Source organism: Chiloscyllium punctatum, chromosome 6 (genome assembly GCF_047496795.1).
Source record: "Chiloscyllium punctatum isolate Juve2018m chromosome 6, sChiPun1.3, whole genome shotgun sequence".
NCBI lineage: Eukaryota > Metazoa > Chordata > Chondrichthyes > Orectolobiformes > Hemiscylliidae > Chiloscyllium > Chiloscyllium punctatum.
Window position 1 is genome coordinate 22,086,750 of NC_092744.1, and position 15,950 is coordinate 22,102,699.

Sequence of the window (15,950 nt, forward strand, 5' to 3'; positions counted from 1 at the left end):
GTGCAATCGCCAAAAGCTTGACTATATAGCCAGGTTTTAAATACAGGAGGTTGAGTCTTAGCAAGGGAATTTCAGAGCTTAGGGCCAAATCAGCTGAAAACATAACCATCCATGGTGCAACCATTAAAAATGGCATGTCAAGATGCCTAAATAAGGTGATATCTCTCTGGGTTGTGCTGGAGGTGATTACAGAGGTAGTGATGGACAAGGTCACAGAGGGATCTGAAAATAAAAATAAGAATTTAAAAAATTCTGGCATTATTCGACTGGGAGACAATACAGGTATGAGCACAAATGATGGGAGAGTTATGATATGCACAAATGTTTACCCCAAATTTAGGAAAATGTAGGCCAAGCAGGAATGGGATGGAAATTTTAAAAATAGAGGATTTCAGTAGCAGCAGAGGTGAAACTATGTGATGTTATGTCATGAAGATAGTCAGACTGACAAAGACTGTGATTGGAAGCTCATTACAGGGTCAAATATGACAACACCTAGTGAACAGTCTGATTCCATCTCAGACAAGTACCTGGGAGAGGGATGCAGTCAACAACAGGTAATAGGGTTTGTGGCAACAACCAAAAACAACAGTTTTCGTCTTCTCCATTGTGATTCCAGGAAAACGTCTGCTGATTTTGGTGGGCTTTACAGTAGTTGTGAAGATGTCTGCCATATGCATGTGGAAATTAACACTGTGAAAGGTAGAGACAGAGCACATAACCTGCACTTGAATGGAAGTAAAACAAATGAGATGGAGAATATTAATAAGTATTCCATCTTTGGAACCAGCTCCCTTGGGAAATGGTTCCTACTGATTTATTTAAATGCAGTGTAGATAGACATTGGGATCCATTATCTGAGTAATTTGGAATATTACACGTGCTGATAAAGTGTAGCTTGAAATGACTAGGATTTTGGATCTCTTGTTCCCAAGGTTCATTCCATTATGGAGAGTTGCTAATTTCATGTCTGGATCTATTGTCTCACATTGACTAATCATAGTGATTAATTTCTATCAATGACTTCATTATTTTTGTATCAGGCAATAGCCAGGATGGCAGACAGTGAACGAGACAAACATTGCTCCATTTTTCATCTAACTCTTCCTGTCTTGTGGCTGCACCAATTTAATTAAGAACACAACATTTAAGGTCTTAAAATGGATTCATTAGCAACCAGAGTGAGATATCCAACAATGGAATTAGAAAGGGGAACAGTCAGGCTTCTGAAAGGGAAATTAATGTACACAATCTTTCAAAAGATGTTTCATACTAACTGATAACTGGGATAATCCTTAAATCTCTGAATAATCAACTTTCAAATATAAAACAAAGCTCCCTTTACCAAGGCATTTAATATATAGAGTTTGTGACATGGATTACATTTTGTAAGTCAGGCTTTACTCAATGAGTCGTAGAGATGTCCAGCACAGAAACAGACCCTTTGGTCCAACTCATCCATGCTGACCAAATATCCCAATCTAATCTAGTCCCACTTGCCAGCACCCGGCCCATATCCCTCCAAACCCTTCCTATTCATATACCCATCCAGATGCCTTTTAAATGTTGCAATTGTACCAGCCTCCACCACTTCCTCTGGCAGCTCATTCCATACACGTACCATACTCTGCATGAAAAGGTTGCCCCTTAGGTCCCTTTGAAACCTTTGCAAGCCTTAGTGAGCCTGAGAATGAGTTTTTTGAGAGAAGATAGCATAATCCTCAAATGGGAAGTCACTATATTCAGAGCGAAAAAAAGTCGCTTGATCCCATTATATGTCTTTCTTGAGAGACAGTGCAGAATCATAAAGCTCCATTCCAAGTCAGAATTTTGATGCATAGAAAAATAATTTTACATTCTTCAGGTTTTCAAAGACAGAGAGATAACAGCTTAGTCACAAACTGAACAATTTTCTAATAAGGCTCAGGGAACAAGACCACTGAGTCATTCCTGCAATGGTGAGAGATGTCAAGTTGCAAAGATGCCGCCTCCTAATGTGAACTGAGGGCTAATAAGGTCATGTTAAAAGGGTAAGACTTCTATTTATCTACCAACTTTCATGATCTCAGAATATCTGAAAGTGATGAAATGGTCAAACCTGATTTGGAGGTGGGACCTCACCCAATAGTTTTCATGTACCAATTGAGTGTATTGAAAAAAAGCTGACTAAACAATTTCAAAGAGTTACACATTTAAGAGTCGCTCCATTCTCTGCCACACCTTGACCATTAATTTATGTTTAAAAAATTAACCTATCCAGGAACAATGACACACTTCTGGAGCAGCCTGGACGACCACATGCGCCCTCATCACCATGAATTAACATTAAAATCCAAATTAGTTTCAGCATCAGCCTGGTATATTGATTAATCTCCCCTGTCCTCAACGGCTGCCACACTGATTACATATATAAAAGTTTTCTACACTTCAGTTTTATGTGCCAAACAAAATATGGTCTGAGAGATGGTGGTAAAGGAATTAAGAAAGCAATCTGAGCAAGTTCCAACTGGATCTCAAACCATTTAAATGGTGGGTTTTTTTTGGACACGTTTGGGAGTTGTTGCCAATTTCTACATACATTTGCTCCTCTGAGATTCGAATGTTTTGTTTCGTTGCTGCCCGCAGGCTGACAGAAACAGAACTCAATTCCTAAAGACTCAATGCAATTTAAGTCTCAACTACAGTCCAATGCCTGCTTCGAGAACCCTGTTCCACTTTATCCCATTTCAAGCACCCTACTTCAGAGTTGAGTTTCATGAATCTGGTTGAAAGACACCCCCAAGATGACAGCTGTTCTGCACAGTTGATTGAAAGTTAGCCATATGCTCACTAATACCTGCATTCCTCTAAAGCAGAAGCACCTTTTTATTGATATTGAGAGAGCCAGCTCTTCCCTGACCTAACTCTGCTGTAAAACGGCTGCATCACTTATTACTACTCATCTACACTTAACTTCGACATGGAACTCAGCTCTGCCAACATGAACATCCTGTTTGCCATTCCTTTGCCAACAGTTGATGGCAACTCTGAGCAAAATATTGCAGTTTCTTCACATTGATATTTTGGCACCAATTCTCCCCATTTCCGTAATCCTTCATGTTGCAGCCTTCATTAGTTTTGACAAAGTCATCAATTTTAAGTTAATGCTTTCTTGCTGCAGATGCTGCTCGATCTGTTGGCGATTTCCAGCACTGTTTTAAATTCAGATTTATAGCATCTATATTACTTTGCTTTTATTTCCAAGAGCTGGCAGGAGTTGAGGTGTGTTATGCATACCACCTTGATGTCAGGATACAGCTCTCACAGGAGTTGGATCTTTATTGGGCTACATGTTTGTGTGGGGGTTATAGGTTCCACAGATACTGGATACTTGATGACACGAGTCCCACTTCCCATGGCTCAAGCCTGGGCTATGGGTTCCACTGATCCCAACTCCATGCAGTGGGTAACTACAGCTAAGCAGCTGAAACCCCATCTTTGCATTTTGGTACAGGGAATTATGGGAATCTATCATGATCAGTGGAATGACTGAAAGCCTTAAAAGTCTTTTAGCTGATTAGACAGGATATGTAAATGATAGATCATTTGACAAAGCTCAGTTAATCAATTAGTTTTTTAGATTCCCTACAGTGCGGAAACAGGCCCTTTGGCCCAACAAGTCCACACCGACCCTCCGAAGAGTAACCCACCCAGACCTATTTTCCTGACTAATGCACCTAACACTATGGACAATTTAGTATGGCCAATTAATCTGACCTGCACATTTTTGGACTGTGGGAGGAAACCAGAGCACATGGAGAATGTGCAAACTCCACCCAAGACTGGAATTAAACCTGGGACCCTGGTGCTGTGAGGCAGCAATGCTAACCACTGAGCCACTGTACCACCCTATTGTCTGCAGAGAATGTCTAAGAATGTTATTTACATGGATTTTGAGAAGGTATACGATTAAGTCTCTCTGAATAGACTATTGGTTGAATGTGAAGCACACAGAACTCAGAGCATTCTTGACCCAGTGAGAAATTTGGCTGCACAGATGACAAAATTGGAACAATAGGCAGATACCAAAAAGGGCGGGATGGACAGGACTGCTGGTGTCCTTCCAGAGTCTCTACTGGGACCTTGTGATGTATAATCTTTGGTAATGGTGCTATTGTATTTACCTGAAGAAGAAAAACTTCAAAGACAACAGGACACAAACATACACAGCAATGATCCAACACAATCTTTACATCGGTCGAGAAAATGTTAGAATTATAATCAAGACACAATCCTCCAAAAAAAATCTCAAGAGGAGACCTCAAATAAAAATGTTTTCAGCCCTGCATGGATGTTCATTTAGCTGCCTTTATGCTGTTCCAGGATCCACAGTCTCAGCCTAGACTGGAAGAACATCCCAGGGTCTTTGACCTAGTATAGTTTTTTAAAAAATCATTCAGCCAATGAAAAAGTTGCTCTCCACTGAAAATAGTTATATTTGGAGATACCACAATCATGTCAGCAGTGATATAGTGACTCAGTGGTTAACACTGCTGTCTCACAGCACCAGGGACCCAGGTTTGATTCCACTCTTAGGCGACTTTGTGGAGTTTGCACAGTCTCCCTGCACGTGCATGGGTACCCTCCAGGTGCTCAGATTTCCTCCCACAGTCAAGGGATATATGGGTTAGGTGGATTAGCCATGCTAAATTGCCCATAGTGTTCAGGGATGTGTAGGTTAGGTGAGATATATAGGGTTACAGGAATTAAGGTGGAATCCTCTTCTGAGGGTCATTGTGGACTCACTGGACTGAATATTCTGCTTCCACATTGTTACGATTCTTTGAGAATATACCTATGGTTTAGTTTGACCACATATATATGGAAACTTTGCAATGATCATGCTCCACTTCCTTGTTAAAGATGACTGGTGTAACACTGGGACCATGGAAAATCTGTTAACTTTGCCTTGTGCCTGCTGCGAATCTCTCAGCAGCATGAGCAGAGGGAGACAGAGTTAATCACAAAGCTAGTTCCTCCAGGGGATGTTGGAAGACGAATGATTCCCTGAACAATGGTGTTCTATTCTCCACTCAGTAACGAGTACAGTGAGATATTTCCAAAAGAGGACCAGTGAGGGGCTTTCGATTTAAATTCCCTGTCCACCCTACGAAAAAACCCGGTCACATTTTCTTTCAATTTAATAAATTTTTACTCTCCTCAAAGCAAGGAATGATCCTACTAGGAACAGAACACTGTTTTTGTAATTATCAGCAGTGGCCAAGCCACTCAAATTAGGTATTTTGTAGTTTAGATACACAACATAGTTCCCTACAACAATCTGACCTTGGTACAGCATGTGTTCAGTAAGTTCACTTAGTTTAGTCTTGTCAAGTACTTTTGACACAGCTGAGAGTAAAATTATACTGTTCCCATCAAACGCTTCAAGGGGAGGTACAGCACTGGGTTAGGTACAGAATAAAGCTTCCTCTACATTATTCACAGGACAGGTACAACACAAGGTTAAATGCAAAGTAAACCTTTACACTGTGATAATGTGTTGCATCCCTTTACTTCATGAGGGTCATACATTTTCCTCTTTCTACGCCAGCCAGGCTGTGACTTCTCAGAACAAGTTGGAGAAGTTGGTTGAGAATGAGAGGATGTTTTGTGTTGTGTACTCAGCCTGAACAAGAGTAATCCAAATCCGTTCCGAGGACTGAGCAGGGTGTGGTGACTTTGATCCCATGTTTTGCAATTTAAACAAAGGTCTCCCAGTGTGAAAGACCATGTCAGTTTTAAAATGTTTTCAAACCACAAAAATTGGCAGGAGCTGTCAAACGGCCAGAGACCATTCCCATCTGATCACAGCCTTTCACCCTTCTCAATTCTTTCACTCCTCGCAACAGACAGAACGAGTTTCAAGTGTGGTCGACCTGACTGAACACTTCAGACACCAGGGATGCTGAAATTTGTGGAAGGTCCCCGTGATTTGGTGCGACGCATTAATTCTCATCCTCAGATGATTCCACCTCAGCCTCTTCAAGCCACTTGATGAATTTCAGGAGCTGAAGAATAAAAGGAATCAGTTAGAAAAACGTTGTGAATGTGCAAAACCTACACAGCAGCAATCCTAGGCTGTTTACAAAATGTTTGTTGTGCAAAGCAGAGATAGCTCTCCTGTTTTACATACAGTCAGCCTAAAGTTAATATTCAAGATCGGATGGTTCATTATCTGCCCGAGGCCACAAAGAATTTCAAACACTAATAGGTACTTTGACGGCTGGTTTCACTTGCCATTATCAAAACAGAAGGAAGGTTCATTTTATTTCTGGCCTGTTTACCTTTCCTTCTCCTTGTCAAGATGCTAACTCATTGCCCTTTCCTCCTTGAATATGGTGACTCAGTTCCCCCTACCTACTGAACACCAACTCATGTCCCCATCTACCTTGAAGGTGCTGATTTGATATGGGCTAGTGGCTGCAGGGAAACTGTGAGCATGATTGGCTAATGGCTGCCAGGATATTACGAACACTTTGAGCTAATGGTTACAGAAATATTTATTGAGTTACGGACTAATGGTTGCAGGAAGACCATGAGTACTTTCAGCTAATAGCTGTAGAAATATTGCAAGCACATCAAATCCCAGCGGCACCGTGGTTAGCACTGCTGCCTCACAGCGTCAGAGACCCAGGTTCAATTCCTGCCTCAGCCGACTGTGTGGAGTTTGCACATTCTCTGCGTGGGTTTCCTCCCACAGTCCAAAGATGCAGGTTAGGTGAATTGGCCGTGCTAAATTGTCCGTTGTGTTAGGTGGAGGGGTAAATGTAGGGGAATGGGTCTGGGTTGTGCTTCGGCGGGTCGGGAAGGGCCTGCTTCCACACTAAGTAATCTAATCTAAACAGATGTTTTATGTAGTATCAGCCTGGAGTTACTTTGACGGCTGCTGCAGGTAAACAATGACGTTGATAGCTGCAGGGATATTGCAAGCACTCCAAGAACTCATCCAAATGGAAAGTCTTCATGTATGAACCCAAGCCGCATTACCAATCTATTGAATCATCGAAAGCTTCTCAGCCAAACTCAATTCTACCCTCACCCGACACACAGGTGTGGATTTGTTGCAAAGCTCAGGAGATAGCACTCAGGATTGAAAAGCCAGAAGATCAGATCTCCTTTTCTGGCCAATGGTGGTGCCTCCAATTGAGAGTAATTTAATGAGCTGGCAGCACGGTGGCTCAGTGGTTAGCACTGCTGCCTCACAACGCCAGGGACGCGGGTTCGATTCCACCCTCGGGCTTCGGTTTCCTCCCACAGTCAAAAGATGTATAGGTCAGGTTAACTGGATATGCTAAATTACCCTGTGGTGTGAAGGCTAGGTAGGGTTAACTATGGTCAATATTGGGTTTTGGGAATAAGGTGGGATCCTCTTTGGAGGATCATTGCAGACTCAATGGACCGAATGGCCTCTAACTCATCGTGGGCCGAAGGGCCTGTTCTGTGCTGTATTGTTCTAACTGCACTATAGGAACTCTACGATTCCAGTGAGCTTCTGGTTAGTGGACTAATGGTCACGTGGTGCCTTGACAAAATGCTTGAAAATATAAAAAAGAAATAAGAAAAATAAGTGCACTCAGGAAATAACAAACTCATTCCTTAAATCAGGGCACAGAGAAAAACTGAAGCACAGCATAATTTACCACACAGCTTGAAGACCTTGTTAACACAAAACAGAGAGTGTGGGAGACAAGACAGTCAATTATCACAGGACACAGTACAGGTCGGGAAAAGTTAAAATTGTTCTCCCTGTACAAAGAAAATTAAAATGCGAGCAAAATCAAGTTTTGCGTGTTTTGATTGAGTAGATGGAGAAAAAAAAAACAAATTCCATGATGAGTGGGCCAGAGGTCAGAGGTCAGAGATCTATAAACATTGGCAAAAGACCTCAAGGGACAAGGTGAAATTATTTCAAAGGGCAATCAGAACCTGAAAAGGCAGTTGGACCAGATTCCGTGAATAAGTTTTAAAGGAACGTAGGCTGTGATGAACATGGACAATAAGGAGGGGTGTGGAACTGAACATGCTTACACATTCAAACAGCCAAAAAAAGGAGTGATGGGCTGAATGGCCTCCTCCTACATTGTGATTTTCTATGATTCAATAAGATAACTGGCAAGAAAATCCATGTGACATCTGAGGAATGGCAGCATGTCTTATAGTTTGGACCTCAATCCTACAAAAGCAGTGAAGGCAGCTTCAACTATACCTTTCAATAAATATATGGAGAAATATATGACAAGGAAAAAGTGAAGAAAGAGTGTTGCATACGACTAATTGGATAGATCTTTGAAAGAACCAGTACAGGCACAATGGACTAAATGGCCTCCTCCTGTGCTGTATGATTTGACAACACCTCTTGTAGAGTACTCATTAACACAACTGGCACATACATAGCACAGTGACAGAAAGGGTGGACTCACAGCCGCGCACTCACCCCTTGATGTTTTCTAATTTTTCTTCCTTTCTCTGTAGGCACATTCTGAGAGAACCAACCCAGGATGGTTTCTTCGACCAATACTTCCAGCTGGTACAATGTCATCAGTGCCTGAAGCAGATGCAGAAGAAATGAATCAGCTTCCACTTTACAACAATTTACAACTTTGTCTCCTTAAGCCTAAATCGAACTCTGGTCCCCATATTCAGACACACATTCATCCTTGTTCACTGACCTCCAGTGACTCCTGATTTCAACAACATTCCGAAAATTATTACCCTTGCTTTCCAATCCCTCCGGATCTCACCACACCCTCTCTCTGTAAGTGCCTCTAGCTCCACAATTCCATCACGATATCTGTGCTCCTTGAATCCTGTCCTGTTGATTTAAACCACTCCTCCATTGCTGGCTCAAATTTTCAGCAGCTGACACCATAAACATTTCTGCCTTCCTTTCCTCCTTTAGGACACTCCTTAAAACCTAAATCTTCAACCAGGATTTTGGTCACTTATCCTAAAATCTCCTGAAGCGGTTCTGTGAGACTTTTGACGGCGATACATGTGAAACTTGGGATACTTCAACTTCAAGGTGCTAAATAAATGCAAACTATTGCTTACTGTCAAAAGAACCCTTTAGGCAGAGATGCCAAAAAACACTTTTTTAAAAAAAAAGAATTCTCCAAATGATTCCCTTTTGCTTATTTGACAATTGTGTACTAATGAGGAGAGGGGAAATAAAAACACCACAATCAAAAATTTTGCTGGACACAGGATACTGGGAAACTCAAATTAAAATCACATCCCTAGAATTATTACCGATCCTATTGCATAAAATGAAGAATTAAACAGCCAAGGGCTTTTGCTGCAATGCTTTTAAGTGCTGATTTTATATATTTTATGGAAACCACACTGAGCCTAATATCCTTTAAAGTGGTGTCAATCTCCACATTCCTGCCACCAGCCACAATAAGACACCAGTGTTATGCAGACCACATAACTCTTACCAGGCAACAGTCAGATTTGGAAGGGTTCAAAGTGAAATGGTCCAGCTGGGCATTTCCCAGGGTAGGTGAAGACAGCGTGGGTGTTTCACATACTCATTACTACATTTGAAATAATCTTTTCTCTTCCCTTGAACAACTTGCCCCTCTTCCTCTCCCCAGAGCAGCAATCATTCGGCTGGGTAATGAGCCCAACACCTTTCCGACATTTTACCCAAGCTGTCATCACTTTGGCTGGGAGCTGTGACAGTGGGACGGGGTCAGTCACCAGGAAGTCACAGACAGTCTCTCAAAGCAGGCTGCAGGCGGTTTGGGAGCTTGTTACCTACATAATTACCAGCCTGAAAATGGAACCCACTAACTGCAGACAACTACAGGACGGTCACACAACTGGCAATACATATTGCGGCAGAATAGTTAAAGGAGGAGAGAAAAACACTTTTGACACTAAACAGACCCATTTTCCATTGCAATTGATACAGTGTATCCAAGAGGTTAACAGCACCACCCAGTGGCAACAGTTAGAAGTGCCAAAAGAAATGAACAAGTGAGTAACTCCATGCTGTACTTGTTCTGGTAGCCTTTGACAGGCCTGGAAGAAGGGCTTTTGGTAGTTTCCATGGTATCCGCTATCTCATAAAAACTTTAGAAATTGCTTTTGACATTCCTTAAGTTCACACAGTGAATAGCTTACTATGCGTAGTGACTGCCTTGAGCTAGATAGAATGGGATCCATTAATCAGTGCTCCTGCTCCCAGTTACTAACTAACATCTGCTGAAGAGGTCTTGCCAATGGAGGTCAGCAAGGACATATCCAACTATGAAGTATAAGCAATATTTTTCCACCCACCCTGAAAAGGGTCACATGAGAAAATTATGGAAGGTGCCTCAGCGCAGTCAAATCCTGTGCAAATGCACACGGTCCAGCGATGACTATTTTCATGATAGGGAAGGGGAAGCAACAGAAAGGGACTGCATTTTAACCTGCACATCTTTGGACTGTGGGAGGAAACTGGAGCACCCGGAGGAAATCCACACAGACACGGGGAGAATGTGCAAACTCCACACAGACAGTCACCCGTGGCTGGAATCGAACCTGGGACCCTGGTGCTGTGAGGCAGCAGTGCTAACCACTGTGCCACCGTGCCGCCCTAATTTCAAGGAACAGCAGGGCACATCCCCTCAACTAAAATTACTGAAAAGAAATCTACTCATTACCACATTGCTGTTTACAGGATGATGCTCAACACAAACAGCTTGCTGAATTTCACAGTTTGTAAAATGGGACCATGTTTCAAAACAACATGATCGGCTTAAGTCCTTTTGGGTGCCCCAGGATTGTGCAAGGCACAATGTCATTCGAAGTTCTTTCTTCCTGCTTCTTTTTTCCCATTTGCATCACACTGGCTTTCAATGTGGCTTAAGGGCAGCAGCAAGGCCGGTTTCCCATGGCTCCTGGAAGTTGTAATGACAGCCGATCATGAGGTGGTCCTGGAGCTCTCCCTGACCAACACCTCTCAAGGAATAGCTTAAAACAGTGAGATAGGAGGGAGCACAGGGCGTGGTTACACAATACAGCACAACCACAGGCCCTTTGGCGCACCAAGCCTGCACCGATTCCTAACCCATATTTAAAACTATTTATTGCCCATGTGTGGTCTCTATCCCTCTGTTCACTTTCCGCTCACGTATCTATCAAGATGCAGTCAGTTCTGATATAACGCGATAGTTCAGTTCTCATGCGATCTCGCATCATAAGAAAATCACACAATAGCCGCACCATTTAAACTAATGGGGCCGGAATCACGTTATTACCAATACAGGTAAGGGAAGTTTACATTCTACAAACAACCATCTAAATTCTTCAATCGTGTTAAAGCCAATTCACGTTCAAGAAACATACATTATAGCAGATACGACCGTACGCCTGAAACATTACTAATGGCTAATATGCCTACTTCCACCACATTCAATAAATAAATAAATAAATAAACAAACAAACAAACAAAGGTTAATAGGTAAACAAGAAAAGGTGAAGTGAAGATAGACCTTACCTTGACAAGGGCAGGCCAGAGCACTTCATGTTCTGTGAAAAACTCCTCAAAAGCAGCTAAGCAGTTCTGGTGATCTGTAGCCCGCTTGATATAATTCTTCAAAACGAAAGCCCACTTCTTCAGATGCTGAAATAGGCAAAAACAAACACTCATTCCATCTCACTTTTGATTTGAGGTTTGTGGCTCTATTTTGGCTCTGCAGTATTACTGTATAGAGGCTTAGTTTCAGGTCAATATTAGGTTTAATCCCTACCCCTCCCCCAGCAGGTGCTTATGAAGTATCATGAGAATAGATTTACCTTGCTTTATGATCATGCCATACTGTGCACTTTTTACAGGTACTCTATTTGTACATGGATAAAATATCACGATGAAATTTCCATATTATCTTCACCCCATGCATTAGCTAAGTTATTTTCACTGGTCATAAATTCATCTTGAAAATGTAAAAACAAAATAATTCAGTCTGCACCACGAGCAAAGCCAGCATTTATTGCACATTTCTAGTTACTCTCGAGAAGTGATAGTAAACCATTCTTGAACCCAATGCAGTCCATAAAGTCCATGGAGTAAATTCCAGGGTTTTGATTTAATTGAATGACAGTGAAGGAGCAGCTGATACCGTTCCTAAGTCAGGATGCTGTGAGACTTAAAGGAAACCTGCAAATGTGATGTTCTCACGTAGCTGCTGCCTTTCTTTCTAGACAATTGAATTCTCAGGTTTGAAAGAGGCTGTCAAAGGAGCTTGGTGATTTGCTGCAATACATCTTGTAAAAGGGATGCATGGTAACCATTCTACGCCAGATGTGTAGTGAGTGGATGTTTAAATTGATGAATGTACTGCTGCTGAAACAAACTTTGTTCTGATAATGTGAAGTTTTGACAGCTGCTGCAGCTGTGCATGTCCAGACAACTGGAGAGCATTCCATCTTACGCATTTCTGGCTTTGATGAGCTGAGCACAAAAATCTCCAACTTGCAGATATGGAAGCACGTGCTACTGCTCCGCTGTCAATTCATTTCTGATTTTGCAAGGTAAATGGCTTATTGCTTTCGCACTGGTTCATGTTCTGTTCCTTGGAAATGGTATTCCGGAAACGTGGACTCAGACTCTCTGTTCCAATTTGTTAACACCAATTTTCCAGCACGTATTTTCTTTGACCCCATATAATCAACTGTAATATCAGTAGCAAAACCACCAAACAAAGCCAACGACATTCTGTGACAGTGAAAAGCACTGACATTGCAACAACATGTCAAGAAGCTGGCAACCTCAGAGGCTCTTCAGATGCTCGCAGCCTTGTTAAATGTATGTTCAGCTCTATTATCCAAAATGGGTTTTTCCAAAGTAACACTGTTGCATCACTGAGTAAATACTGTCCATAATATCCATAAGGAAATAAAAGACAATTCTTGCACTATATCTCTGACAGATATCAGCTCACTTCTGTCTGAAAGCTTTGATTTTGATACCCATGTTATGTAGGGTGACACTCTGAGAGAATGCTGCTCTATCAGAGGCAGCTGAAACATTACATGGAAGACATTTGCACAGTGCATCACCAACTTAAAACTACGGTACAACTGGTGATACAGGCCCGAGAAACACTCTGCACACACTTGGATCTGCAGTGAAGCTTATCATGTTCATAATAGTAAAACATACATTTTGATCGGTTTCTCCGCAGTCAGAGGATGGTCCCAACATTCTTCACATATTAGAGTGTTTCGCAACTCAATATAGCCATTCCCAGTCATGCCTTATGGCTGCACCTGGTGTGCTCACTGGAACCGTTTCTTCTTGTTCCTCCAAAGATATGGATAACTGCCAGGCACACTCAATCAAACTAACTGGTCACCTATCTCACTGAGGCTTTTTGGGACCTTGCACAGATTTGCTTAATCACTTAACAAAAAGTGCCTCCACTTTCTAACATACAAATAAAGAGTTGGAGTAGGCTATTCAGCCCCTTGACCTTGTGCCTACATACAAATGTTCACAACTGATCTAACGACAAACTCAAATCCACATTTCCACCGACCCCAATAACTCATTTGCATTGTTCAGAAGAAGCACTCAGTGGTCAAGATGCTTTGACGTACAGCTTGAGATGGGCTGAAGGACTAGCTGGTCTTTTCCTGATTGCACATATTTTCGTAAACCCCAAGAACATGTAAAAACACTTGCTATTTGGCTTCACTGACTTGTCATGGCTTGTTGCACAATATATCAGATGGTGCAAATCTGAAATGAAGACAAGTGCTGAAAATATTTAACAGAACTGGCAGTATCTGTACAGAGAGGAAAATTGTCAATGTTTCAGGTCTGCGAACGCTCAAGAGAACTGGCAAAGTTGAGAGATATAAAAGGTGTTCAAGCATGTGTAGAGATAGGGAAAGGGGGGTAAGTGGGTGAGAAAGAATTACCACAGTCTGCCAAGAATCTGCAACACTTTCTGTTGATATATTCAACATTTGCACTAATGTACTTCTTACAACACTTCAGAGTCCATTAGGCAATGGGAGTAGAAAGTCAGTCAGACAAACAAATGATCAATTGGAATTCATTATGACACATGAGACATCAGCTTTTTTTTGGATCAGAGATAGATAAATCTGGATATTACCTTCAGAATGAGAAAGTGGATCTGTGAAGGAGCAGAGATTCAGGTGTGTATGTACGGAAATTAATAAAGGCCAGTAAACTGGTACAAAAGGTAAATGAGAAATGACAGTGGAATATCAGCCTTGATCTCAAGTGGGCTGGATCACAAAGGGAATGAAATAACACCACTGTTGCATAAAGCTGTAGTTCAATCACACATGAAGTACTGCATTCAGCTCTGGGCACTGCAACTCAAGAGGGTTACACTTCTCTGGGAGAAGGGTTCTGTGCAGATTTACACAGCATGATAGCAGAACTGAAAAGGCTAATTTATGAGGACGTAAAATTGGTCTTTATTGCCTTGAATTTAGAAGATTAAAAGGTGATCTAAACAACTGACCAAAATTATATGATATGATAGATGCAGAGGAACTACTTGCTGTGGTGGGAAAATATAGAACCAATCTTCAAATTAGAATTACACCATAAGGTTTGAAATCATGCTGCACCTTTTCATACAAAAGGATAATAGAAGTCTTTGTCCTACAAATCTCTGGAAACTGGGTAGCATTTGTAATATTAAAGACTTTGATTGCTAGAATTTTATTTGGTAAGGGTATTAAGGGACATTCTGTAGTTGGCATACACATCAGCCATTATAAAGAACCGGTTTGAGGGGCTGATGAGCCTATTCCTGTTGACATACATCTAGAATACGTCTCCCCCAGTAAAGCAGCACTCAGCGCACCCAAATCCTTTGTGGCTCATTTAAAATAAAGATGTCATGTGCACAGCTCTCTGATATGCATCTGTGCCAGTGCTCCTATTGTGTTCCTGGGAGTTAGGTCATGGCTGCCACTGTGCTAGAAGATAGCACCTTGCATGGTCCACATTAAGAAAGAATTTCAGCTGAATGTGAAACTCTGGTCCTTGAGACCAAAGCTGCAGACTTCAGCATACCCATCACAGTGAATCACAAATCAAAGTTTCACAGCTGTGTGTCTTGAGAAACCAAGTTCCAACTCCCCTATGTATCTAACCATCCAAAGGCCTCATTCTACTGGGAATGGGAACCATTAAGCCCCAGGGTGCACTCTCCTGTTCCGCTGACTTGGACCTACTGAAGCCTCCACTATCCATCTGGTTCAAATACTCACAGATATTAGTGTGTTGCTGTACTGGCTGGCTGAGATTTCAGAGCCATGCTGTTGCAGGGGTATTTCCAGGATCACCTTAGTGGTGATCTGTGTCACATCTTTCATGGAGATGTTATAAGCATACCTAGGGAAAAGAAAAATCATTCAGCTTGAACTGACAGACTGTCATTAACATTGCAAAATCTAACAAAGATCATTGCAAAAGCATAATCAAGCTGTATAGGAATATTAGGACTAACAAAAGAGGTATATTTTAAGAGAGTGTGGAAAGATATTAAAGAAAGGAATTTCAGAGTTCAGCCAGATAAGGCATAGCTGTCAAGGGCTGAATGACTGAAAGAGATCTGCAAGAGATCAGAATTGGGCAGCGCTGACGTGTTGAAGGCTTGTAGGCCGTGAGAAGTTACAAAGTAGGGGGGAAAAGATGATGAAGGTGCTTGAACACAATGAGAATTTTAAAATCAAGCCACTGCCAGACTGAAAGTCAACAGAGACCAGCAAACACAGAGCTGAAGGCTGAGTGGGGCTTGGTGAGAGTTAGCAGCAAAGATTTGGACACAAACATATAAATTAGAGCTAATCACTCAATCTCTCTTATATTTATGGAGAGCGGAAGGTGGGAAAAGGAGAATGGAGACTCTGGGACAGCATCAACATTGTTA

The 15,950-nt window shown here is 41.8% G+C and overlaps 1 protein-coding gene across 1 annotated transcript in view; it reads right to left on the minus strand.

Moving 5' to 3' along the window:
- Nucleotides 1-766: 766 nt before the first annotated feature.
- The window catches only part of eif2b5 (eukaryotic translation initiation factor 2B, subunit 5 epsilon), a 59,966-nt gene continuing 44,782 nt past the window's right edge, over nt 767-15,950 (minus strand). Inside the window, exons 13-16 of the mRNA XM_072572125.1 lie at nt 15,289-15,412; nt 11,528-11,653; nt 8,474-8,584; nt 767-6,047 (exon numbers count right to left, since the gene is read on the minus strand). Of these exons, the coding sequence (XP_072428226.1) occupies nt 5,985-6,047; nt 8,474-8,584; nt 11,528-11,653; nt 15,289-15,412 (424 nt within the window). The 3' untranslated portion in view covers nt 767-5,984. The remainder of the gene's footprint in view (nt 6,048-8,473; nt 8,585-11,527; nt 11,654-15,288; nt 15,413-15,950) is intronic.